This window comes from Bufo bufo, chromosome 5, assembly GCF_905171765.1.
Source record: "Bufo bufo chromosome 5, aBufBuf1.1, whole genome shotgun sequence".
NCBI lineage: Eukaryota > Metazoa > Chordata > Amphibia > Anura > Bufonidae > Bufo > Bufo bufo.
Window position 1 is genome coordinate 112,367,478 of NC_053393.1, and position 26,700 is coordinate 112,394,177.

Genomic DNA, 26,700 nt, shown 5'->3' on the forward strand with positions numbered 1-26,700 from the left:
ACTTCAACCAAACGTTTCCTGTAGTTGCAGATCAGACGTGCACAACGGTCAGGAGTAATTCTTGACTATTCCTCTTTACAGAACTGTTTCAGTCCAGCAATATTCTTGGGAAGTCTGGTGTGAATCGCTTTCTTGAGGTTATGCCACAGCATCTCAATCGGGTTGAGGTCAGGACTCTGACTGGGCCACTCCAGAAGGCGTATTTTCTTCTGTTTAAGCCATTCTGTTGTTGATTTACTTCTATGCTTTGGGTCGTTGTCCTGTTGTAACACCCATCTTCTGTTGAGCTTCAGCTGGTGGACAGATGGCCTTAAGTTCTCCTGCAAAATGTCTTGATAAACTTGGGAATTCATTTTTCCTTCGATGATAGCAATCCGTCCAGGCCCTGACGCAGCAAAGCAGCCCTAAACCATGATGCCCCCACCACCATTCTTCACAGCTGGGATGAGGTTTTTTGTTGGTGTGCTGTGCCTCATAGTGTTGTGTGTTTCTTCCAAACAACTCAACTTTGGTTTCATTTGTCAACAGAATATTTTGCCAGTGCTACTGTGGAACATCCAGGTGCTCTTGTGCAAACTGTAAACGTGCAGCAATGTTTTTTCTGGGCAGCAGTGGCTTCCTCTGTGGTATCCTCCCATGAAATCCATTTTTGTTTAGTGTTTTACGTATCGTAGATTCGCTAACAGGGATGTTAGCATATGCTAGAGACTTTTGTAAGTCTTTAGCTGACACTCTAGGATTCTTCTTCACCTCATTGAGCAGTCTGCGCTGTGCTCTTGCAGTCATCTTTACAGGACGGCCACTCCTAGGGAGAGTAGCAGCAGTGCTGAACTTTCTCCATTTATAGACAATTTTATCTTACCATGGACTGATGAACAGCAAGGCTTTTGGAGATACTTTTATAACCCTTTCCAGCTTTATGCAAGTCAACAATTCTTAATCGTAGGTCTTCTGAGAGCTCTTTTGTGCGAGGCATCATTCACATCAGGCAATGCTTCTTGTGAAAAGCAAACCCAGAACTGGTGTGCATTTTTTATAGGGGCAGGACAGCTGTAACCAACACCTCCAATCTCATCTCATTGATTGGACTCCAGTTGGCTGACACCTCACTCCAATTAGCTCTTGGAGATGTCATTAGTCTAGGGGTTCACATACTTTTTCCACCTGCACTGTGAATGTTTACATGGTGTGTTCGATAAAAACATGGTAACATTTAATTCTTTGTGTGTTATTAGTTTAACCTCTTCAGGACACAGGGCGTACCGGTACACCCTGATGTCCTGGTACTTAAGGACACAGAGCGTACGGGTACGTCCTGTGTATTTCCGATCACCGGTTGAGCAGGCACCTTGGCTAAATGCAAGGGGGGTCCCGTGACCCCCCGTGTCGGCTAGCACCGCAAACCACAGGTCAATTCAGACCTGCGGTTTGCGGCTTTACCTGCGGTTTGCTGCGGCGATCGGCGGTGTCATCGGGTCCCCATGTGGCTGTAGGGGGGACCCGATGGCATGGAAGGCAGCGCGATGCCTAAGGAAGGAATTGCGCTGCCTTCCTGTGACAAGCCTGTGAGATCCAGCCCCCTGGATCTCACAGGCCGGAAGCTGTATGAGTAATACACAAAGTATTACTCATACAGCCAATGCATTCCAATACAGAAGTATTGGAATGCATTGTAAAGGATTAGACCCCCAAAAGTTCAAGTCCCAAAGTGGGACAAAAAATAAAGTGAAAAAAAAGTTGAAAAAATAAAGTTTTCCCACCAAAAAATTAAAAGTTTCAAGTAAAAATAAACAAAAACGTAATTTTCCCCAAATAAAGTAAAAGAAAATTGGTAAAAAATAGGGGAAAAAAAAAGTATACATATTAGGTATCGCCGCGTCCGTATCGACCGGCTCTATAAACATATAACATGACCTAACCCCTCAGATGAACACCGTAAAAAATAAAAACTGTGCTAAATAAACAATTTTTACATCACAGAAAGTACAACAGCAAGCGATCAAAAATGCCTTTGCCCACCAAAATAGTACCAATATAACCGTCACCTCATCCTGCAAAAAATTAGCCCCTACCTGAGACAATCGCCCAAAAAATAAAAAAACTATGGCTCAGAATATGGAGACACTAAAACATCATTTTTTTTTTTTTTAAAAAGCTGTGATTGTGTAAAACTTACATAAATAAATAAAAAGTATACATATTAGGTATCTCCGCGTCCGTATCTACAGGATCTATAAAAATATCACATAACCTAACCCCTCAGATGAACACCGTAAAAAATAAAAAATAAAAACTGTGCTAAATAAACCAATTTTTGTCACCTTACATCACAAAAAGTGTAATAGCAAGCGATCAAAAAGTCATATGCACCCCAAAATATTGCCAATAAAACCATCATCTCATCCTGCAAAAATCATACCCTACCCAAGGTAATCGCCCAAAAACTGAAAAAATTATGGCTCTCAGACTATGGAAAAACTAAAACATAATTTTTTTTGCTTCAAAAATGAAATCATTGTGTAAAACTTACATAAATAAATAAAAATATACATATTAGGTATCGCAACGTCCGTAATAACTTGCTCTATAAAAATATCACATGACCTAACCCTTCAGGTGAATACCGTAAAAAAAAAAAAACGGTGTAAAAAAAGAAATTTTTTATCACCTTACATCACAAAAAGTGTAATAGCAAGCGATCAAAAAGTCACACACACCCCAAAATAGTGCCAATAAAACTTACATAAATAAAAAAAAAAGTATGCATATTAGATATCGCTGCATCCGTGACAACCTGGTCTATAAAAATATCACATTATCTAACCTGTCAGATGAATGTTGTAAATTACAAAAAATAAAATATAGATAATATAGAGCAACCAAACATCATATGTACCCTAAACTAGTACCAACAATACTGCCACCCTATCCTCCAGTTTCTAAAATGGGGTGACTTTTTTGGAGTTTCTACTCTAGGGGTGCATCAGGGGGGCTTCAAATGGGACATGGTATCAAAAAAACCAGTCCAGCAAAATCTGCCTTCCAAAAACCGTATGGCATTCCTTTCCTTCTGCTCCCTGCCTTGTGCCCGCACAGCAGTTTACGACTACATATGGGGTTTTTCTGTAAACTAAAGAATCAGGGCCATAAATATTGAGTTTGGTTTGGCTGTTAACCCTTGCTTTGTAACTGGAAAAAAATTATTAAAATGGAAAATCTGCCAAAAAAGTGAAATTTTTAAATTGTATCTCTATTTTCCATTAATTCTTGTGGAACACCTAAAGGGTTAACAATGTTTGTAAAATCAGTTTTGAATACCTTGAGGGGTGTAGTTTCTTAGATGGGGTCACTTTTATGGAGTTTCTACTCTAGGGGTGCATCAGGGGGGCTTCAAATGGGACATGGTGTCAATAAAACCAGTCCAGCAAAACCTGCCTTCCAAAAACCGTATGGCATTCCTTTCCTTCTGCGCCCTGCCGTGTGCCCGCACAGCGGTTTACAACCACATATGGGGTGTTTCTGTAAACTACAAAATCATGGCCATAAATATTGAGATTGGTTTGGCTGTTAACCCTTGCTTGGTAACTGGAAAAAAATTATTAAAATGGAAAATCTGCCAAAAAAGTGAAATTTTGAAATTGTATCTCTATTTCCCATTAATTCTTGTGGAACACCTAAAGGGTTAACGACGTTTGTAAAATCAGTTTTAAATACCTTGAGGGGTGTAGTTTATATAATGGGGTCATTTTTGGGTGGTTTCTATTATGTAAGCCTCGCAAAGTGACTTCAGACCTAAACTGGTCCTTAAAAATTGGGTTTTTGAAAATTTCTGAAAAATTTCAAGATTTGCTTCTAAACTTCTAAGCCTTGTAACATCCCCAAAAAATTAAATATCATTCCCAAAATGATCCAAACATGAAGTAGACATATGGGGAATGTAAAGTAATAACTATTTTTGGAGGTATTACTATGTATTATAGAAGTAGAGAAATTGAAACTTGGAAATTTGCAATTTTTTTAAATTTTTGGTAAATTTGGTATTTTTTTTATAAATAAAAATGAATTTTTTTTACTTCATTTTACCAGTGTCATGAAGTACAATATGTGACGAAAAAACGATCACAGAATAGCCTGGATAAGTCAAAGCGTTTTAAAGTTATCAGGACTTAAAGTGACACTGGTCAGATTTGCAAAAAATGGCCTGGTCCTTAAGGTGAAATAAGGCTGTGTCCTGAAGGGGTTAAGCAGACTATGATTGTCTATTGTTGTGACATAGATGAGGATCAGATCACATTTCATTACCAATTTGTGCAGAAATCCATATAATTCCAAAGGGTTCACATACTTTTTCTTGCAACTGTATTTGAGCTGAATGATGTCTATGCCATTGGCTCCAAAGCTTGTCTCTGTGATAATTGATCTGCAAGGCATAGCAATCAATCTGAATGGTATCATCGACTAAATAAGCACATTACAATTTTCTCAAGTAATAATAATGTAAAATGCCACACGTTATAATACAGGGTAGAGTCTTTTCTGCTTTGTGCAAAGACTTAAAGATAAATCGATTTATTTCCACCATCTTTTTTAACTTGCTGCTTTCTAATTCAAATAGGTTCTTTGTTTAATTACTCAATGAAAAAGCTGGTCATGTGGGGACACGGGAAATAATGAATCAATTTCATTGCTGTTAATTCAATCTGCTTCTCAGAGAAAGTGTTCTTCATAAACAAGAAACCTTCCCGGGAGTTTAAACAGCCACATACATGGCACTATAATATTTTTGGTTTATAATCTTTTGAATCGTAATTGTATTTTCAAATTTGCAGCTGGAAACAATATATTATAATATAATACATTTCATTTCCATGCAGTAATAATGAACGTATATTTTACAAATACTGTACTTGCAATGTGGGAGATTACTAAGAAAAGGCACCAGAATTCTGGTAAAAATTGTACTAAAAATGTAAAGTACATAATTGTGCAGAGGGGCGTAAAAAAGGCACAAATTATGGTGCATGCCATATGTGTGCAATAATTTTCTACTTGCCACTTTTCTTAAAGTGTAACCGTCATGTTTTCATGAAAAAAAAATAATAATAATTAGCATATGTTACTGCTGCAGCAGCATTATGCATAAAGCAATCTTTAGTTTCTTCACATACCACTGTTTTCCTTGAGTTTTTCTTTTAGTTACGGCTGTCTAAACATTTACAATATGAGTACCTTCTCAAGATGGCTTCTCTGCCATTTCTCTGAGGCCAAAACTGCTTTCCCTCACTTCCCATACACACTTGCTGTAGCCTGCAGCTTCCTGCCAGCCAATCAGATTGGATTACTGAGAGACACGCCTCCTCACTATGAAGCTTAATGCAGGCATGCAGTGTGAAGGACCGCCCCTCCGACTTCTGTTTATACTAAAAGGAAGACAGACAAGCCCTAGCAACTGTCTTTTAAGGGACCAGTGGAAAGGGACAGGGGACATTAATGAAAGCTGTTATTATGAGGTAATTACAGCTCTAATAAACTAGCAAATAAAAATAAATATGACAGTTACACTTTAATGGCAAGAAAAGAAGCAGGACTTAGCTGGAGGGGCAGGACTTCATTTATAAATTAAGTGTACTCCAGGCCCCGGCTGACGTAGACTTCTGTTTCTGGCAGATGGACTGCCAGAGATGCGCCTAATTTGGCACATCTGCCTCTGAATAAATTTGGCACATCTCACTCCAGCACGGATGGATCAAGACTGGCATACGGGAACAACAGTCTTGATAATTGTCCTTCACTGTGTGTTTTAGGCAACTTTTATGCCTCCAAAAGGAGGGCATGCTAAAAGAAATCATATATTGCACCCAGGGGCGTAGCTAAAGGCTCATGGGCCCTGGTATAAGAGTTCTGTTTGGGCCCCCTTCCCTCAGTGCTTTGTGGCCAGGGGCAGGGAAGCACATAGCCTTCGTCCTGCCTGAGGGAAAAATTTAGATGGCAGTCCCCCCCCATGCCAAATTCTTGACCTAACCCCTTCCCTCCAGCCAGAGGTGTAACTTGACCAGCATGCACTTTCTATAATACCGGTGTCTTCTTATGCAGCACAAGGGTCTTTGGGCCCCCTCAGGCTCCTGGGCCCAGTAGCGACTGCTTCCTCTGCACCCCTATAGCTACGCCCCTGATTACACCAGATGTAGTAATAGTTTGTGCAAAATATTGGTGTAAAGTATGCCAGTAAAGAGATGGTGATGAAGATAAAAGTGTCTTAAATGTCTATTACAGGAATCAGCAACCTCCGTCACTCCAGATGTTCTGAAACTAAAACTCCCAGAATGCTCTATTCACTTCTATGGGAGTATCGAGAACAGCCGAGCATGTTTGCATACTGGGAGTTGTAGTTTCACAGCAGCTGGAGTGCTAAAGGTTGCTGATCCCTGCTCTAGAGAGTTAGGGAGCAATTTATCTTTTAAGGAGTTTTCTGATATTTTCTTACTGATGACCTATCCTGTGATACCCAGCTACTTTATGCAGGCCTCACATAGGGAAGCATTAATCTGGTGACTGATTCCATTAGAGAGCTTTTCTTGGACTTATAAAATTGATACCTATTCTCAGGATCTCAGCAATATCAGATCAGTGAGGGTGTGACACGCAACACTTCCACTGATCTGCTGTTTTGGGCAGCCATCAGTGCCGGAAACTATACTGTGTATAAAAGCAGAAGTAGAAGGTTCTGTCCACTGTGTAGTGGCCATGCACGGGTACTGCATCTCAACTACTGTACCATTCTAGTGAACGGGTCCTGGGCTGCAGTATGCCAGCCCCGGAAACTGCATGATGGATGGAGCCTTCCGTCCGCTGTATAGTTTCTGCCACCGATGCCAGCCCAAAACAGGAGGGTGCTGGTCTGGACCCTCACCAATATGATATTGATGACCTATCCTGACGATACGCCATCAATATCTACATCCTTGAAAACTCCTTTAAATTGTTCAATGTACTGATGTCCCAATCTAAAAAAAACTGTCATGTCCAATGAAAAAATGTTATATCCTTAGTAAAATCTAGATCTTATTTCAATGTTTCCTGAGATATTACTGAGGAGTGTTCAGCTATTGGACAAGACAATATTGGTCAGAATTGAGGCAAATCTGGTAGGATGAAACTATATTGTCTTATTTTTTTGATTTATTTTATTTTTACTTTTATTTCTAATCATTTATTCTTTTTTGACACTTTTTATATATATTTTTTATCTACCCCCAGTGGGAACTGTTGCCTTTCCTGTCTATTTACTGGGAAGCTAAGCATAGAGGTAAACTTCTCGCTATGATACAGTAATAAAAATCCTAATACTGACAGTAAGTAGCAATAGCAGCATCCTACTTTTAGTCAGAATAGAGAACTGTTGGAAATATACAATGCATACCATCTTACCTGTGCTCGACGTTGGCTCGCCTCAGGTATGTTAGCAGAGCCTCAGAACTGGTATTGGATAGGTGAACATCGGTGACGGTGTTATTTAAGATGTTGCCAAAACTGCTGGGCTGCCACAGATCTACCTGCAGTGCAGGAACTAACCTGTAAATGATGCTCATGTAATGTACACAACAACACAGACACATACTGTACTGGACTGTACTTCTCCTGTGAAGAACCGGTATCCCTCATGGACTGAACACTGTGCTGGGCATGTGCCAAACATGTTTATGCCCCTTTCCAGAAGTCCTCTATTAATGCATTCTTATCATACTGTACAGAGGTTTATCTTTAGACAATGGCCCGTGTGTTGTGTCAAAATGTAATACAGGCCAAATTCACATTCAACCGATTAGATCCAAAAAAGAATTACTAGCATAAATCTGTCTACTTTTTGGCCAGATACATACAGGTGTATCTTAATAAATTAGAATATAATCAAAAAGTGATACTCATATATAGATTCATTACACACAGAGTGATCTATTTTGAAACGTTTATTTCTTTTAATGTGGATGATTATGGCTTACAGCTAATGAAAACCCAAAAGTCAGAACATTAGATTATTATATAAGACCAATTAAATAAATATTTTTTTTATACAGAAATGTTGATCTACTGAAAAGCACTCAGTCGGGTCGGGGCTCCTTTTGCATGAATTACGGCATCAATATGGCATGGCATGGAGGCGATCAGCTTGTGGCACTGCTGAGGTGTTATGGAAGCTTATGTTGCTTTGAGAGTAGCCTTCAGCTTGTCTGCATTGTTGGGTCTGGTGTCTCTTGCTTTCCTCTTGACAATACCCCATAGATTCTCAGGCGAGTTTGCTGGCCAATCAAGTACAGTGATACCGTGGTTATTAAACCAAGTATTGGTACTCTTGACAGTGTGGGCAGGTGCCAAGTCCTCATGGAAAATGAAATCAGCATCTCCATAAAACTTGGCAGGAGAGGGAGGCATGAAGTGCTCTAAAATTCCCTGGTAGACAGCTGTGCTGACTTTGGCCTTGATATAACACAGTGGACCAACACCAGCAGATTACATGGATCCCCAAACTATCACTAACTCTGGAAATTTCACACTAGGCCTCAAGCAACTTGGATTGTGTGCCTCTCACTCTTCCTCCAGACTCTGGGACCTTCCAAATGAAATGCAAAATTTACTTTCATCTGAAAACAGAACTATGAACCACTGAGCAACAGTCCAATCTTTTTTCTCCTTAGCCCTGGTAAGACGCTTCTGAGGTTGTCTCTAGGTCATGAGTGGCTTGACACAAGGAATGCAACAGTTGCAGCCCATGTCCTAGATATATCTGTGTGGTGGCTCTTGAAGCACTGACTCCAGTCGCAGTTCACTCCTTGTGAATCTCTCACAAATTCTTGAATGGCCTTTTCTTGACAATCCTTTCAAGGCTGCGGTTATCTCTCTTGCTTGTGCACCTTTTTATACTACACTTTTTCCTTCCACTCAACTTCCTATTAATATGCTTGGATACAGCACACTGTGAACAGCCACCTTCTTTAGCAATGACCTTTTGTGGCTTACCCTCCTTGTGGAGGGTGTCAATGACTGTCTTCTGGACAACTGTCAAGTCAACAGTCTTCCCCATGATTGTGTAACCTAATGAACCACATGGAGGGACCATTTAAAGGCTTAGGAAACCTTTGCAGGTGTTTTGTGTTGATTAGCTGATTAGAGTGTGACCCCATGAGTCTACAAAATTGAACTTTTTCACAGTATTCTAATTCTCTGAGATACTGACTTTTGGGTTTTCATTACCTGTAAGCCATTATCATCAACAGTGATGAACGAAGCGAGCTTTGGATGTTACATCCAAAGTCACTTTGTTCATAACTTCGGATTAATACTGTACGGAGATCCATCTCTGTACAGCATTAGAATGTATAGACTCCGATGAGCTGTAGTTAGTTATTCGCAAAGTCACGCGTGACTTCGTTGAAATACTTCGGTAATTGATTTTTAAAGTGGAAAAAAACACTTTAAAACTTGAAACCGGACTCTCCTTCTGTTCCAACTGGTACCTTAGAAAGGAAGCCGGGTGTGTTTTTTTTTGCCTACCCATTGACTTTAATGGGTCAGTGGTCTGCTTTGCGGGCAAGAATAGGAAATGTGCAGAAAGAACATAGATGTCATCTGTATTTTGCAGATCCGCATTTAGAAGACAGCAAAATTCATACAGTTGCATGAATGTACCCTTATAGTGAGGTATCACACCGAGGCAAACAGTCACCAAACAAAAAAATCTGAATGAGGCTGCACTAAATAATAGACTTGACTATAATACAGATAGCTCAGGCTTGAGAAGCTGCCTGTTATCAGAAGCCGGGATACTGAAAATAAAGCCTTGTCAGCAGGCTACGCATATCTCCAGGATCCTGCAGCAGCAACATTATATCCATGAAAACATTATCAATTATGCAGTATGCATGCTTATGCTTTATTCTGTCAGAGTCTTTCAGGGAATTAGGGTATTTATGCAAAGAACATTAGTAAAGCATAAAGAAAGATGCATCTTTGTTGCTTCCTAACTACACATTTATATTTATTGGTCTATACTGCCATAAAGAAGTGTTCCCGTTTCAGCAAGTAAATGTTATTTTTCATTTTATAGAGGAGCTGTCACCTCTCCTGACATGTAAGTTTTAGTAAGTACTTGCATTCCCCATGTAATAACAATTATGGAGCTCCTGTTCTTATGACTTTCTTTTATGCTATTCCTGTTAAGGGTGTATTACACACCTAATCATGCAGACAATTGTCGGGAGGGAAGCATTCCCTCCCGGCAATAGCCCACTCGCTTGCTGAGGAGACCGTTGCTATTACATGCAGAGATCTCCTTAGCAACATGGAGAGGGGCGATCGCAATGCCATTGCTTGTCCCCATGCTGTAGAGTGGTTTGCCGGCGGCAGATTGTAATTAGACAGCATGATCCGGCAAATGGTGAACTTTCAGCATGCTGAAAGATTTGGATTGCCCGTGTAATCGGAAGCAGTATTACACTGCAAGATGATCGCTAACAAGCATTCATACAAGCACTCATCAGCGATCGTCGGGCGGAAAATCTGCCCGTCTAATACACCCTTTATTCTAGAGTCTATCAATGAATTGTCAGCCGTCTGCAATATAGGTCTAGATGCCACTTACCAGTTGGGTGTGTCCCTGCAAAGTCTGACACTATCCAATTACTGCTGCCTATGTCAGACTGTACAGGACCCCCCCAACCATTAACACCCATCTGGACCTTCACTGCAAACTGCTAGTAAAGGCTAATTCAGACGGCCATATGTCGTCCGCAAAAACGCGGATCCTGGTTTTTTTTGCGGACAGTTCAGCACGTCCACAAGAAAACAGAGTGCATTCCGCATTTTTGCAGACCCATAGACTTCAAAGGGGCCATGTCCTGATTTTCACTGACAAGTATATGACATGTTTTATTTGTTTTCCAGGGCTGTAGAAAGGAAAAAAAAGGGCCCCATAGAAGTGAATAGGTCTGCATGTAATCCGTGAAAAAATGGATCTGCATACGGCCTTCAGAATGACCCCTAATTCATTCATAACTTCTAGCAATAGGAATAATACAGGGATGGATCATAGAGTCATAAGGATAGATGCTCCAGAATTGTTATTACATGGGGAACGTGAGTAGTTATTAAAAAATTATGTCAGGATAGGAGACAGGTCTTCTTTAATGAACAATGATATTATTCCTGAAGGTTTTCAAGATTGTAATTTTTTTTTTTTATTCTTTATTTATTTACTTTTCAAAATTTTTATGGACAATGCAAGGTAAAATATACTGGGACGCAGCCCAATCAGTATCAAGAAAAGAATAACAGGTCTGTGGTTCACAAGGGAAATTTTGTGAATATGAACAAAAACATATGTCCTGGTACAAGACGTAACATAGTCAAGTGAAGTAAGTGTTATCTGAGCGAAGTTGAAAAGCGAAATTTTGCCTTGTAATTCAATATTGCAGTCGGAACCATCAATAACATAGTAACTGAAGGGAGGGAGGAGCGGGTCTGGAGAGAACAGGGGGAGGGGCGAAGGGAAGAGGGGAGGGAAAGGAGAGAAGGACACAGGAAAAAAAAAAGGGGGGATGGAAAGTCATTAACTAAGCCTTCTGGTGTATTCTCTACTTCATGTAGTAAGCAAGAGCTTGAATTCCTGGGTTTCTTGAAATGCTATCCAACTTCTCCAGGCCACAGGTTAACAACCCCCCTCCCCCCATCATTGGTGGCAGCGGAGCAGCAGTTCCGATCGGAGTCCCAGTTTAATCGCTGGGGCTCCGATCGGTTACCATGGCAGCCAGGACGCTACTGCAGTCCTGGCTGCCATGGTTACTTAGCACTTTTAGCAGCATTATACTTACATGCGCTGTCTGTGGCCGGCCGGCCCTCCTCCTACTGGTAAGTGAAAGGTCTGTGCGGCGCATTGCTTATAGCACAGACCTGTCACTTACCAGTAGGAGGAGCGCCCGGCCGGCCACAGACAGCGCACGTAAGTATAAGGCTGCTAAAAGTGCTAAGTAACCATGGCAGCCAGGACTGCAGTAGCGTCCTGGCTGCCATGGTAACCGATCGGAGCCCCAGCGATTAAACTGGGACTCCGATCGGAACTGCCGCTCCGCTGCCACCAATGATGAGGGGGGTTGGGAGGGGGGTTGTTAACCAATGATTTTAATTAGGGGGGGGGGAGAGGGGAGGCCGCACTGGACACCAATGATTTTAATAGGGGGTGGGTGGGCGTGGGGGGCCGCACTGGCCACCAATGATTATAATTAGGGGTGGGGGTAGAGTGGGGAGGCTGCACTAACCACCAATGATTTTAATAGGGTGGGTAGGGGTGGGGGGGCCGCACTGGCCACCAATGATTTTAATACTGGGGAGGGAGGGAGTGGGGGCCGCACTGGCCACTAATGATTTTAATTAGGGGTGGGGGCGGAGTGGGGAGGCCGCACTGGACACCAATGATTTTAATGGGGGGGGGCCGCACTAACCACCAATGATTTTAATAGAGGGGGGGTGGGGGAGCCGCACTGGCCACCAATGATTTTAATACTGGGGAGGGAGGGAGGGGGGGCCGCACTGGCCACCAATGATTTTAATACTGGGGAGGGAGGGGGGTCTGGCCCCTGCTGCCTGGCAGCACCCAATCTCGTACAGGGGGCTGAGATCCGCACAATTAACCCCTCAGGTGCGGCACCTGAGGGGTTAATTGTGCGGATCACAGCCCCCTGTAAGAGATCGGGTGCTGCCAGGCAGCAGGGGGCCGTTATGTCCACAGTTCTCTGTATATTCTAACTTGAAGGGTTCCCATCACTATGGGAACGCCTCTGTGTTAGAATATACTGTCGGATCTGAGTTTTCACGATCTAACTAAAATCCGATAGTATATTCTAACATAGAGGCGTTCCCATGGTGATGGGGACGCTTCAAGTTAAAATATACCATCGGATTGGAGAAAACTCAGATCCGATGGTATATTAATATTACCCGAACACCGAACCCGAACTTTTACTGAAATGTAAAGTTCAGGTTCGCTCAACCCTAGTCACTGACTATTTTGCCCTTCCTCTGATCCGTTAAAACAATAACCCCCAAAAAACGGTGGATCATCCGCCTTCACTCGGTCAGCATTTGGTCAGTAATCCATCAGTATTGCTAATGCCAAAAAAAACAGGAGTGGATCCAAAACAGAGATGACAAGTGAATGGAATATTTGGAAAGGGTCTGAAGCAAAACTTTAGTATCTAGTAATTATTAATACCTAGTAGCACCCCTTTTGGCAAGTATCACAGCTTGTCTTTCAATTCTTGTTTGAGGTATTTTCATCTATTCTTCCTTGCAAAAGTCTTCCAGTTCTGTGAGATTTCTGTCTGTCTTGCATGCACTGCTCTTTTGAGGTCTATCTACAGATTTTCAATGATGTTCAGATCAGGGTACTGTGAGGGCCATAATAAAACCTTAAGCTTTTGAGGTAGTCTGTTGTGGATTTTGAGGTGTGTTTAGGATTATTATTAGAGATGAGCAAATTTCTAAAAAATTTGATTCGGTCGGTTCGCCAAATTTTCCCGAAAAGATTTGATTCAGTCCTTATTTATTCATGGCAAATTGCATTCAAAAACAGCTATTTCCTGGCTGCAGAGAGCCTGTATAGTGGTGTAGAACACTGTGCCTTTCAGTAACATGCATAGGGATTCTGCTGTGGTAGTGAAACAATACTGTGAGTCAGTATGACATGTAGATGACAGGCGTCGCTCTTAGAATCACTGCACACTTCACTTATTTGGGCAGTTATGGGGCCAAAACTGACCAAATAACTCAAGTGTGAACTTACAGGTCAATGTTAGCGCCTGGTATAAAGAACCATGCAGAGATCCAAGATCCTACTATAGCGTGAAAGAGCGCACTCCTTTTACACCGTTGTCAGGTAATTCCACATAGATGTCTACAGAACCTGTTCTATTAAACGCTTATACAAGTAGAGCCCCCTGACAGAGTGGAGATGGTGTCATCAGTAAGTTTGTGTTGATGTCACTGATTATTTTGCAATTCCACTGATCCGGTAAAACAATAACCCCAAAAAAATGGATCCTATCTGTTGAGCATCCTCCTTCACTCGGTCAGCATTTGGTCAATAGTAGTGATGATCGAGCATGCTCGGCCGAACACCAGTTCAGCTCGATCATTGTGATGTTCGGCACATCGCGGTGTTCGGCCGAATACCGCGTGTGCTCGAGCGCCATGCTTGAGTCTCCTCACCGCATGTTTGTTGGCTACTACGCAGCCAATTAACGTGCAGGTAAGTACTGCCACTCACTGTAATACGGTAGCCATGTTGGTTACTGGCATTACAGTGATTGGCTGGCCGGAACGCATCATCGGGTGCTATAAAGCACCCAATGACACGTGGTTCAGCCAGTCTTGGTCAGGAAGAGCTGTGCTGTAGAAGGGACAGATAGTGTACGGAATTGAATTTTATTTTTTGGTTAGAGACCCAAATGTCCTTTTAAGGACTATTGTTGTTTCTGGCAGCAATATATATTTTTAGAGCAACCTGCGCTAAATAGCCTACAATTGTTTGGCCGCTGCAGACAGCGACATTATCTGCGCTACATCTCCTGTGTAACGTGCGCAGCCTAAAAATATCTGTGACATCCAGTGTACTTGTTCCGTAGACAGTGTTCGCTGCGGACAGTTACATTACCTGCGCTACATCTCCTGTATAAAGTTTTCGCATCCTAAAAAATTCTGTGACATCCAGTGTACTTTTTCTGTAGATGCTTAGGACAGTGACATTACCTGCGCTACATCTCCTGTATAACGTGTGCGCATACTAAAAATATCTGTGACATCCAGTGTACTGTTTACGTAGACGTTGTCCGCTGCAGACATTTACATTACCTGCGCTACATCTCCTGTATAATGTTTGCGCATCCTAAATATCAGTGACATTCAGTCAAATTTTTTCGCTGCTGGTGACAGCGACATTACCTGCGTTACATCTCCTGTATAAGGTTTGCGCATCCTAAATATCAGTTACATTCAGTCAAATTTTTTTTCGCTGCTGGTTACAGCGACATTACCTGCACTACATCTCCTGTATAACGTTTGCGCATCATAAATATCAGTGACATTCAGTTTAATTTATTTGCGCATACACTTACAAAACCTACTACTGTACGCGTGACATACTTGCAAGCATATATACTATTTAATATGCAGAAGGCGAGAAGTAAGGGGCGGGGAAGTGGCCGTGCTGCTGATGGTGCACGCAGAGGCAGTGGCCCTGGGCGCGGTGAAACTGTACCTGCTGCCAGAGCACAAGAAACACACTCATCCAGGATACCTAGCTTCAGGGCTTTTTTTCTGGCGGAACGCCCCGGAACGGTGTTCCGCCACCTATTTTCCCCCGCCCCGCCCCCCTTTAGTTACTGGGCCCAGCCGGCCCGCTGCATAGGCTTCCATTGCGCTCATCTCCATAGTAATCTGCCTGTGCTGCGGCGGTGCAGGGGAGGGAGAGGCGTGTCCCTTCCCCTTCTTCTGATAGGCTGCAGGCACTAGGCCGGCAGCCTATCAGAGGCCGGCGTAGGCAGCGCGATGACGTCATCACGTCGCCTGAGCCATACAGCGCGGGACACAGGCCGGAAGAGACCTGCATCGCATCGCTGACATGGAGGTAAGTATAAGTTGTTTTTTTTTTGTTTGTTTTTTTACAATAGTGTTACTGGCACATTGGGGGGCTTATTACAATACTGGCACATGATGGGGGGCTTAATGGCACATGATGGAGGGGCGGGGGGCTTAATGGCACATGATGGGGGGGCTTAATACTGGCACATGATGGGGGGGCTTAATACTGGCACATGATGGGGGGCTTAATACTGGCACATGATGGGGGGCTTAATACTGGCACATGATGGGGGGGCTTATTACTGGCACATAATGGGGGGGCTTATTACTGGCACGTAATGGGGGGGTTTATTACCTGCACCGGCACGTAATGGGGGGGGCTTATTACTGGCACGTAATGGGGGGTTATTACTGGCACGTAATGGGGGGCTTATTACTGGCACGTGATGGGGGCTTATTACTGGCACGTGATGGGGGGCTTATTACTGGCACGTGATGGGGGGCTTATTACTGGCACGTGATGGGGGGCTCTTGTTACTGGCACGTGATGGGGGGCACTTATTACTGACAGTGGCACGTGATTGAGGGCACTTATTACTGGCACATTATTGGTGGGCACTATAGGGGCATCTACTGAGGCCACAAAGAAGGGGTATTTTATATGGGGGGCTCTGTACAGTAGCATTTTATACTGGGACACATGGTGGGTACTATGGGGAAGGGGGGAGAGGAGTACTATGGAGTCATCTACGGGGGGCACTAAGAAGGGGTATTTTATATGGGGGGCTCTGTACAGTAGCATTTTATACTGGGACACATGGTGGGTACTATGGGGAAGGGGGGAGAGGAGTACTATGGAGTCATCTACGGGGGGCACTAAGAAGGGGTATTTTATACTTGCAAATTATGGGGGACACTGAGGGCATCTACTGGGGCACGATATATGGGGCATTTTATACTGGTACATTATGGGGGGCACTAGGAGGAAGGGGGAGAGGAGCACTATGGGGGCATTTACTGGGGGCACTATATAGGGGTATTTTATACTGGCACATTATGGGGGACATTAGCTCAACTGGGGGCATAAGGGGGTATTTTTTGCATTGTCACATTATAAGGAGAATTATTTCTACTGGGGGGCATTATGGTGGGCTTTATTACTCCCCCATGGTATGACCCCCCCTAGTAGCAGCACCAGCCTCTCCCTGCTCTGTGACCCCTCAGCCCGTTCTCCAAATCCTTATTATGAAATCTCTCTCATTAGGATAAAACACAACATCAGCTCCGCCGAGCCCCCGGCCAAAGTGTTGAAGTGGTGTCCGAGATCCCCAAGGGCCAAGCCAAGTAACAGTAAGTTTTCATGTGAAATATGTTTATGTTATAGACATATAGCATACACTGTGCCACACAATATACAGTATACCGCTACACTGTGCCACACAATATACAGTATACCGCTACACTGTGCCCCACAATGTACAGTATACCTCTACACTGTGCCACACAGTATACCTCTACACTGTGCCACACAATATACAGTATTGTGTGGCACAGTGTATCCCTGTTCTCTAAAGGGGCGGTTTTAGGGGGCAGTCCTAGGGGTGGGTAGGGGCGTGGCCAGGGGAGGGGGGGTGAGTTCCACCACCTTTTCTCTGAGAAAAAAAGCCCTGCCTAGCTTCATGTCCCAGTTTGCAGGGTGGCGCAGGACACCACTCTCATGTCACAGCAGTGCAACCAGGTGGTCGGTTGGATTACAGCAGATAATGCTTTCAGTCGGTTAGGCACCACCCTGTCTTCCACAAAGTCCAGTCTCAGTAGTCAAGAGTCTGGTCAACAGAATCCTCACCCCGATCCTCCCTCCTCCTACCATAGAGAGTCTTGGCAAACAAGTGATCCCACATTTGGATATTCTGAGGAGCTCTTTTCATCGCCATTCCTTGATTTGGGCCTCTCGTCAAGCCCACTTGAAGAGGGACATGAGGAGATCGTGTGCACTGATGCCCAAACTCTTAGGCCCCTTTCACACGGGCGAGTATTCCGCGCGGATGCGATGAGTGAGTTGAACGCATTGCAGCCGCACTGAATCCCGACCCATTCATTTCTATGGGGCTGTGCACACGAGCGGTGATTTTCACGCATCACTTGTGCGTTGCGTGAAAATCGCAGCATGCTCTATTTTGTGCGTTTTTCATGCAAAGCAGGCCCCATAGAAATGAATGGGGCTGTGTGAAAATCGCAAGCATCCGCAAGCAAGTGCGGATGCGGTGCGATTTTCACGCATGGTTGCTAGGAGACGATCGGGATGGGGACCCGATCTTTATTATTTTCCCTTATAACATGGTTGTAAGGGAAAATAATAGCATTCTGAATACAGAATGCTAAGTAAAATAGTGCTGGAGGGGTTAAAAAAAAGGTAAAAATAATTTAACTCACCTTAATCCACTTGATCGCGCAGCCGGCATCTCTTCTGATTTCTTTCTTTGCTCTGTGCAGGAACAGGACCTGTGGTGACGTCACTCCGGTCATCACATGATCCATCACATGATCTTTTACCATGGTGATGGATCATGTGATGGACCATGTGATGACCGGTGTGACGTCACCACAGGTCCTGTTCCTGCACAGAGCAAAGAAAGAAGTCAGAAGAGATGCCCGCTGCGCGATCAAATGGATTAAGGTGAGTTAAATTTTTTATTATTTTTTTTTAACCCCTCCAGCGCTATTTTACTTAGCATTCTGTATTCAGAATGCTATTATTTTCCCTTATAACCATGTTATAAGGGAAAATAATACAATCTACAGAACACCGATCCCAAGCCCGAACTTCTGTGAAGAAGTTTGGGTTTGGGTACCAAACATGCACGATTTTTCTCACGCCAGTGCAAAACGCATTACAATGTTTTGCACTCGCGCGGAAAAATCGCGCATGTTCCCGCAACGCACCCGCACCTTTTCCCGCAACGCCCGTGTGGAAGAGCCTTAAGCTTCCACAGTCACAAGAAGATGACGGTGGGGAACAGCAATTAGTGTCTCAAGAGGTTGATGATGAGGATGAGACACGGTTGCCAATAAGTGAGGTTGTTGTTAGGTTAACAAGTCAGGAGGATGACCAGAGTGAAGAAGTGGAAGAGGAGGTGGTGGAAGATTAAATCACTGACCCAACCTGGGAAGGTGGCAAGCCGAGCGAGGACAGCAGTACAGAGGGGGAGGGATCCGCAGCACCGAAACAGGCTGGAAAAGGCAGTGGGGTGGCAAAAGGGAGAAGGCGAGCCACACCAAACAGGCCCGTAACTGTTCCCTGGAGCACCCCCTTGCGGCAATCTCCCTTGCCAAAAGCTAGGTGTTCCGCAGTCTGGCGCATTTTTGAGGAAAGTGCGGACGATAAAAGAATTGTCTTTTTCAACCTGTGCCATACCAAAATGAGCAGGGGTATGAACACTAGCAACCTCACCACCACCAGCATGATCGGCCACATGGCATCAAAGCCCCCAAATAGGTGGGCCGAACACCTGGGTCCACAATCAGTGTCTGCGGGTCACACCACTGCCTCCTCTTACTCTGTGTTACGTGCTGGTCAATCCCCTGTCCAAGATGCAGGCCCGGATGCCTCCCGCCCTGCACCTTCGCAAGCACCATCAGCTAGCACATCCACTTCTGTGTCACAGCGCAGCATACAGATGTCCATACCCCAGGCCTTTGAACGAAAGCGCAAATACCCAGCCACCCACCCACCCACAGGCCATAGCACTAAATGTGCACCTTTCCAAATTGCTGGCCCTGGAAATTTTGCCATTTAGGCTTGTGGACACTGAGGCTTTCCGCAGCCTGATGGCGGCGACAGTCCCTCGTTACGCGTTTAGAGTGGCATAATGACAGAGCGTGGAGGTGGCGGCAAAAGCAGCATCAGGAGGATACCAAAGAGTGGCAAAATGACAGTGTGGAGGTGGAAGCAGAGTCAGGAGGCCACAGAGTGGCACAATGACAGAGTGTGGAGGTGGTAGCAGCAGCATCAGGCCACAGAGTGGCACAATGACAGAGTGTGGAGGTGGCGGCAGCAGCAGCATCAGGAGGAGGCCACAGGGTGGCACAATGACAGTGTGGAGGGGGCAGCATCAGGAGACCTGAGTGGTGAGGTGGCAGCAGCATCAGGAGACCACAGAGTGACCCGTTGACAGAGTGGGGAGGTGGGTGGCAATACCAGTACCAGCTGAAGATAGTGGGTGAAAGAAGGAGCACTTGGCATCAGATGTGTGGCATCAGGCGGGTGGCCCATCAGAATAGTAGCTAAGGCAGTAAACCAGAAGAAACCGGTCTCTTTTTTGTCAAAGTGTTGGTGTGGCACTGTGGATGATCTAGTCTGATGTATTAGGCATTGGTGGGTTGAAATCCTGGCTGATCCACACCTGATTCATCTTGACAAATGTCAGTCTCTCCACATTTTGAGTGGACAGGTGAGTTATTTTTGGGGTAACTATGGCCCCCGCCGCACTAAACACCCACTCTGATGCCACACTACTGGCTGGGCAGGACAGCTTTTCTAGGGCAAACTCTGCCAGTTGTGGCCACAAATCCAGTTTAGCTGCCCAGTAGTCCAGAAGATCTTCAATGTCGGGTGGCAGGGTGCTGTCAAAGTATGCCACCACCTGCTGATTCAGGTCCTGCTCCAGGTCTAGCTGCTGCTGGTGAGTAGTTTCTTCAATAGGCGGGTGGAGAAAGCTGCTCATCAGGATGTCCCTATAGTAGTTCAGTTTGTCCTCCCTCTCAGCGAGTGTAAAAAAGGCACCCATTTTGGACTGGTAGCAAGGGTCTAACATGGTGGAGAGCCAGTAGTCATCCCTCTGCCGAATGGTGACAATTCAGCTGTCACTATGCAAGCAACTCAGCATGCATCGGGCCATTTGCGCAAGTGACTTGGAGGGACTCCCTGCCTCCATCTCTACTGCATACAGCCAAAGGGTGTGTCTGGGTCATCTTCCTTGTCTTCCTCATCACCCTGTAGCTCCTCTGACTGCTCCTGCTCCTCCTCTCCTGTCACCTGTGTAGAAAAACCACCCATTTCGCTACACATTTCTTGTGCCCCATGTCCTCCTCCTCTTCCAGTTCAGCCCCCACAGGGCTCATGTGGCCGTGAGATCTAGACACCATGTCTCCAGTCCCCTCACCAGCCAGATTTACCAGCATCTGTTCCAGGACATAAAGCAGTGGAATGACATTGTTCATCCCGTAGTCATGGCAACTGACAAATAACGTGGCCTCCTCAAAGGGCCTGAGCAAATGGCAGGTGTCACGCATGAGCTGCCACTGGCTGACATCGAAGTTACACAGGGGAGTACTCCTGTTCACTTGGATCATCAAGAAATCGTTTATGGCCTTTCTCTGTTCGTATAGTCGGTCCAACATATGGAGGGTGAAATTCCAACGGGTGGAAACGTCGCATATCAGCCTATGTTGGGGGATGCCGTTCTGCTGCTGCAGCTCAAAGAGGGTGTGTTTTGCTGTGTACAAGTGACTGAAGTGCATGCAAAGTTTCCTGGCCATTTTTAGGATGTCTGGCAGATGGGAGGAAGAAACCCCTTGACAACCTGATTCAACACGTGTGCCATGCAGGGCGCATGGCTCAGCACTACTTGACGCAGCGCCGACACCATGTTCTTCCCATTGTCGGTCACCATGGTTCCGATTTTGAGTTGTCGCGGAGAAAGCCAGGATTTGATTTCTTAATGAAGGACATGGAGCAGTTCTTCCCCTGTGTGACTCCATTCGCTCAGGCAAACAAGGTGTAGAACAGCGTGACACTGCCATGCCCTGCACATATCGTATGCTGGAGGAGCACTGTGAATTGTCCCTACAGTGAAGTCTGAGGACACAGTGGAGGATAAAGAGTCAGAGGCGGACATTGTCGCAGGACCAACAGCGTGAGAATGTGGAGGCAGAAGCAGCATCATCTGGCCAAGTTGCTCGTGTGGCTGAGCAGGAACCACATTTACCCAGTGGACCATAAAGGACATATATTGTCCCTGACCGTAGTTACAGCTACCGACCCATTTCCCCCCCAAAAAGCTGTATCACAAACAAATTTCACCACTGAATGGCTAATTGATGCAATTACTCAGTCCCTACAGAAGAAAGTCTACATTCACATAACAATTTTCCCAAAAAAACGTGTGTATCACAAACAAATTTTACCACTGAATGGCTGATCGACAAATTGTTAGTCCCTACGGAATATATTCTACAAATCACCCATCAATTTTCCCAAAAAAGGGTGTTTCACAAAAAAAATTCACCACTGAATGGCTAATCGACACAAATTTCACCACTGAATGGCTAATTGACGCAATTACTCAGTCACTACAGAAGAAAGTCTACATTCAAAAAAGGCTGTATTACAAACAAATTTCACCACTGAATGTCTAATCGACACAAACAAATTTTACCACTGAATGACAATGTAAATTCACTGCAGAACGGCTAATAACACATGCGACGAATACCGCACTCCAACTGACGTCAGACATGAAATACGTAGAGCCAGCGAGATACGGTATGGTCACCGGTTACCAAGGCGTGACGTTACGCCGTCCCTGAGGAGCAGGTAAGGTCAGCTTGCTACAGTGTTCACAGACTCATCCTGTCCAGAAGGGCACAAAGAGGCAACAAGCTGAGGGAGCCTTTTCACTGCCCCAGTGAAACAGCGCTTCCTCAGCCCGGGAAGACTGCCACCAGTTTCTCGCTTGATGTAAACCTGGTCCGCTAACAGGATTATATAGGGTGAGAAACCAAACCGCAGTAGTGTATAACTAGGCCGAAACATGGGGATTCATGATCGAGATACAAGACAGCACAAGATTAAATTATATATTTAATCGCCTTAAGGGGTCACTAGAAATAATACTATACATTATCTTTGTGATATGCAGTGGTCTGAGGTTACAAATACAGATGATAGGGTAAAACAGGGTTAAGCAGAATAAAAGTCAGTTTACCAGGTATAGGAGTCCTTTGGGTTATGAGCTGTGGTCACATGGGAAGCAGTGATGTCAGCTGGTTGCAGGTCCCTCTAAACACATGGCATGATGTGACCTCCCTTCAGAGAAAAGACACGCCCGCCTTCTGGCACAAGCCTTTTAACCTGTAGCCGGCCCCTCCCCTCCCGGCCTCTGGGAGGGGTCCACTCCCCATCTTCTGGGCTGGCAGCAATTGAGCCAGAAAACCGATTAGGGCTTATGGCTCCAGACCAGAATGTCGCAGGGAGGTGGTTCTGGGACTAATGGGTCCACCTGGGTTCCGGTTACCAGTAGAGTCCAAGCATGGTACCGTTATTTGGTTTCTGTGGGGAGATATGTGTATCTCTCCTCCCGGGCATCCCACTACCCAACTATGACCACAGGCCTGTTTATCGTGGCCACAGGGACTCAAATATGTATCTGGTTTATGCCTGTGATGGACAGGCGATTCATAATTCCGGTTCCGTTATGTCTGATAATGTTCATTGAACTGGGGGAATGGTCTAGACCCCCTGCAGAGAGTTTTTTCCTGAAACATTAGCAGGGTTCCTGGCTGGCTGAATCGAGGTGAGAAATTGTAAACAACGGTGGCCTGCTAATGGTTCTCTGCCATTTGGCTCAGCTTTGAAGCAGGGCCCCCCTGTGGAGTTCACTACCTCTGCTATCTGACAGCTGATGGCTGGTGTGGGAACTTGGCTGACATTAAATAATAATTCCTATTCCTCACAACACATTCTTATTTTTGCTATGAATACAGCGCAACAATGTCTGTATGACAATATAAATTCACCGCAGAACAGCTAATAACACGTACTTATTTTTCCCATTAATACACCCCAACAATGGCTGTATAACAATGTCAGTTTACTGAAGACCGGCTAATAATATGTATTCTTTTTCCTATTAATACACCCCCAAAAAATTAATATAACAATCACAATTCACTGCAGAATGGCTAATAGGACATACATATCTATCCTATTAAAACACCCCGTAAAATGGCTGCAGTACAATGGAACTTCACCGCTAAACGTCAATTTTTTTTTTGCCACTAATACAAGCCAAAAAGGGCTGTAATTTGCTCACTTTAACACACAACGGCTCATAAGCCCTTTTTCTTTTTCCCCACTATACACACCAAAAAGGGCTTTAGAACATATAACTGCGGCCGTGAACGGCAAATACCGTATTTTTTGCCCTATAAGACGCACCGGCCCATAAGACGCACCTAAGTTTTTGAGGAGGAAAATAGGAAAAAAATTTTTTTTTTAACCAAAAGGTGTGCTTTTGGTGGGTTTTGAATTAATGGTGGTCTGTGCATGACACTACTATGGGGGATCTGTGGATGGCACTGTTATGGGGGGGATCTGTGGGTGGCACTGTTATGGGGGGATCTGTGGATGGCACTGTTATGGGGGGATCTGTGGATGGCACTGTTATGGGGGGATCTGTGGATGGCACTGTTATGGGGGGATCTGTGGATGGCACTGTTATGGGGGGATCTGAGGGGGCACTGTTATGTGGGGATCTGTGGATGGCACTGTTATGGGGGGCTGATCTGTGGAGGGCACTATTATGGGGGGGTGATCTCTGGATGGCACTGTTATGGGGGAGTGTGATCTGTGGATGGCACTGTTATGGGGGGTGATTTGTGGATGGCACTGTTATGGGGGGTGATTTGTGGATGGCACTGTTATGGGGGGGCGATCTGTGGATGGCACTGTTATGGGGGGGCGATCTGTGGATGGCACTGTTATATATGTGTCACCCACAGATCCCCCACCCCATAACAGTGCCATCCACATATCCCCCACCCCATAATAGTGGCATCCACAGAACCCCCCATAACAGTGCCATCCACAGATCACCCCCCCATAACAGTGCCATCCACAGATCTCCCCCCCCCCCATAACAGTGCCATCCACATATCCCCCATCCCATAATAGTGGCATCCACAGATGTCCTAAAATACCGGAGCTAAACCTGTGGGAGGGGCCGGTGTCATGCAAATGCGACGGGGATGGTGCGGTCACTGTACTCCGGCCCCACCGCTCACTCACTGCTTTATTGCCTAAACATTTTATAATAATAGCTTTCATTGAAGTTTTCGATCCCCAGCCCCATCTGTACTACTTACTAAATGTCCTGTAGCAGGCAGAGCAGGGCTGGCGGCCGGCCGTAACTCACTGATGTCACATGCCTGCGCCGCCTACTTTATGAATGAAGTAGGCGGCGCAGGCACGTGACGTCAGCGAGTTACGGCCGCCCGCCCGCCCTGCTCTGCCTGCTACACGACATTTAGTAAGTAGTACAGATGGGGCTGGGGATCGGAACTTCAATTAAAGCTATTATTATAAAAGGTTTAGGCATTAAGGAAGTGAGTGAGCAGTGGGGCCGGAGTATAGTGACCGCACCGGCCCCTCCGCATTTGCATGACACCGGCCCCTCCTCCCTCCCCCGTCCAGCTGATACATCGCAGTCTGCAATGCTGCAGTGTCGCAGACTGCGATGTAAAATGGCAGCATTCGCTCCATAAGACGCAGGGGCATTTCCCCCCCACTTTTGGGGAGGAAAAAGTGCGTCTTATGGGGCGAAAAATACGGTAATACCTTTTTGTGCCACTAATACATGCCACAAAAGGCTTTGGAACATATAACTGCACCGCTGAATGGCAAATATTATATCTTTTTTTGCCACTAATACACTCCAATAAGGGCTTTAGAACATATACTGTAACTGCACCACTGAACGGCAAATATATATTTTTTTGCCACTAATACATGCCAGAAAGGGCTATAATTTTCTCACTTCACGACACAACTGCAAATCCTTTTTTTGTGTGCCACTAATACATGCCAAAAAGGTCTTTAAAACATATAACTGCACCACTGAACAGCAAATAATATATATTTTTCTGCCACTACCGTAATACACTCCAAAAAGGGCTGTAATTTTCTCACTTCACCACACGACGGCTAATAAGACTTTTTTCCCCACTAATACAAGCCAAAAAATGTTTTAGAACATATAACTGCACCGCACAAGGGCAAATAAGACGTATAAATATTTCCTTGTAATAAACCCTGTTAATGGCTGTATTAAACAGCACTTGCACCCCAATAACAAGAACGGTTTGCTGGAATTACAGAGCTGTATAGTGGCAATTTGGATCCCCAGTCAGTGCAGCAAGGTATAATAGGATTGTTCCTATTACCCAGGCTGTAAACTCCCATACTGAACCCTGTTCTGCTTCAATACTGTGGAATGATTCCTCCCTATCCTTTTCCTGAACTTCTATACAGCAAAATAAAAGTTTTAACCCCTTAAGGACACAGCCCTATTTCACCTTAAGGACTTGGCCATTTTTTGCAAATCTGACCAGTGTCACTTTAAGTGCTGATAACTTTAAAACGCTTTGACTTATCCAGGCCATTCTGAGATTATTTTTTCGTCACATATTGTACTTCATGACACTGGTAAAATGAAGTAAAAAAAAATCATTTTTATTTATAAAAAAAATACCAAATTTACCAAAAATTTGTCAAAAATTGCAAATTTCCAAGTTTCAATTTCTCTACTTCTATAATACAGAGAATACCTACAAAAATAGTTATTACTTTACATTCCCCATATGTCTACTTCATGTTTGGATTAATTTGGGAATTATATTTTATTTTTGGGGGATGTTACAAGGCTTAGACGTTGAGAAGCAAATCTCGAAATTTTTCTGAAATTTTCAAAAACCCACTTTTTAGGGACTAGTGCAGGTCTGAAGTCACTTTGTGAGGCTTACATAATAGAAACCACCCAAAAATGACCCCATTCTAGAAACTACACCCCTCAAGGTATTCAAAACTGATTTTACAAACATCGTTAACCCTTTAGGGACCGCGGGGATCAGAAACTGCAGAAAGCGCTGCAAACCGCAGGTCTGAATTGACCTGCGGTTTGCGGCAATCGCCGATACGGGGGGGTCACATGACCCCCCCCCCGGCGTTGTGACAGGATGCCCGCTGAATGATTTCAGCGGGCATCCTGTTCCGATTAACCCCCGCCGCGCCGCAAT

At 44.7% G+C, this 26,700-nt stretch overlaps 1 protein-coding gene across 1 annotated transcript in view; it reads right to left on the bottom strand.

The window, feature by feature from the left end:
• The window catches only part of CPA6 (carboxypeptidase A6), a 241,128-nt gene that overhangs the window by 41,289 nt on the left and 173,139 nt on the right, over positions 1-26,700 (bottom strand). The window contains exon 3 of the mRNA XM_040432198.1: positions 7,429-7,553. Coding sequence (XP_040288132.1) covers positions 7,429-7,553 — 125 coding nt within the window. The remainder of the gene's footprint in view (positions 1-7,428; positions 7,554-26,700) is intronic.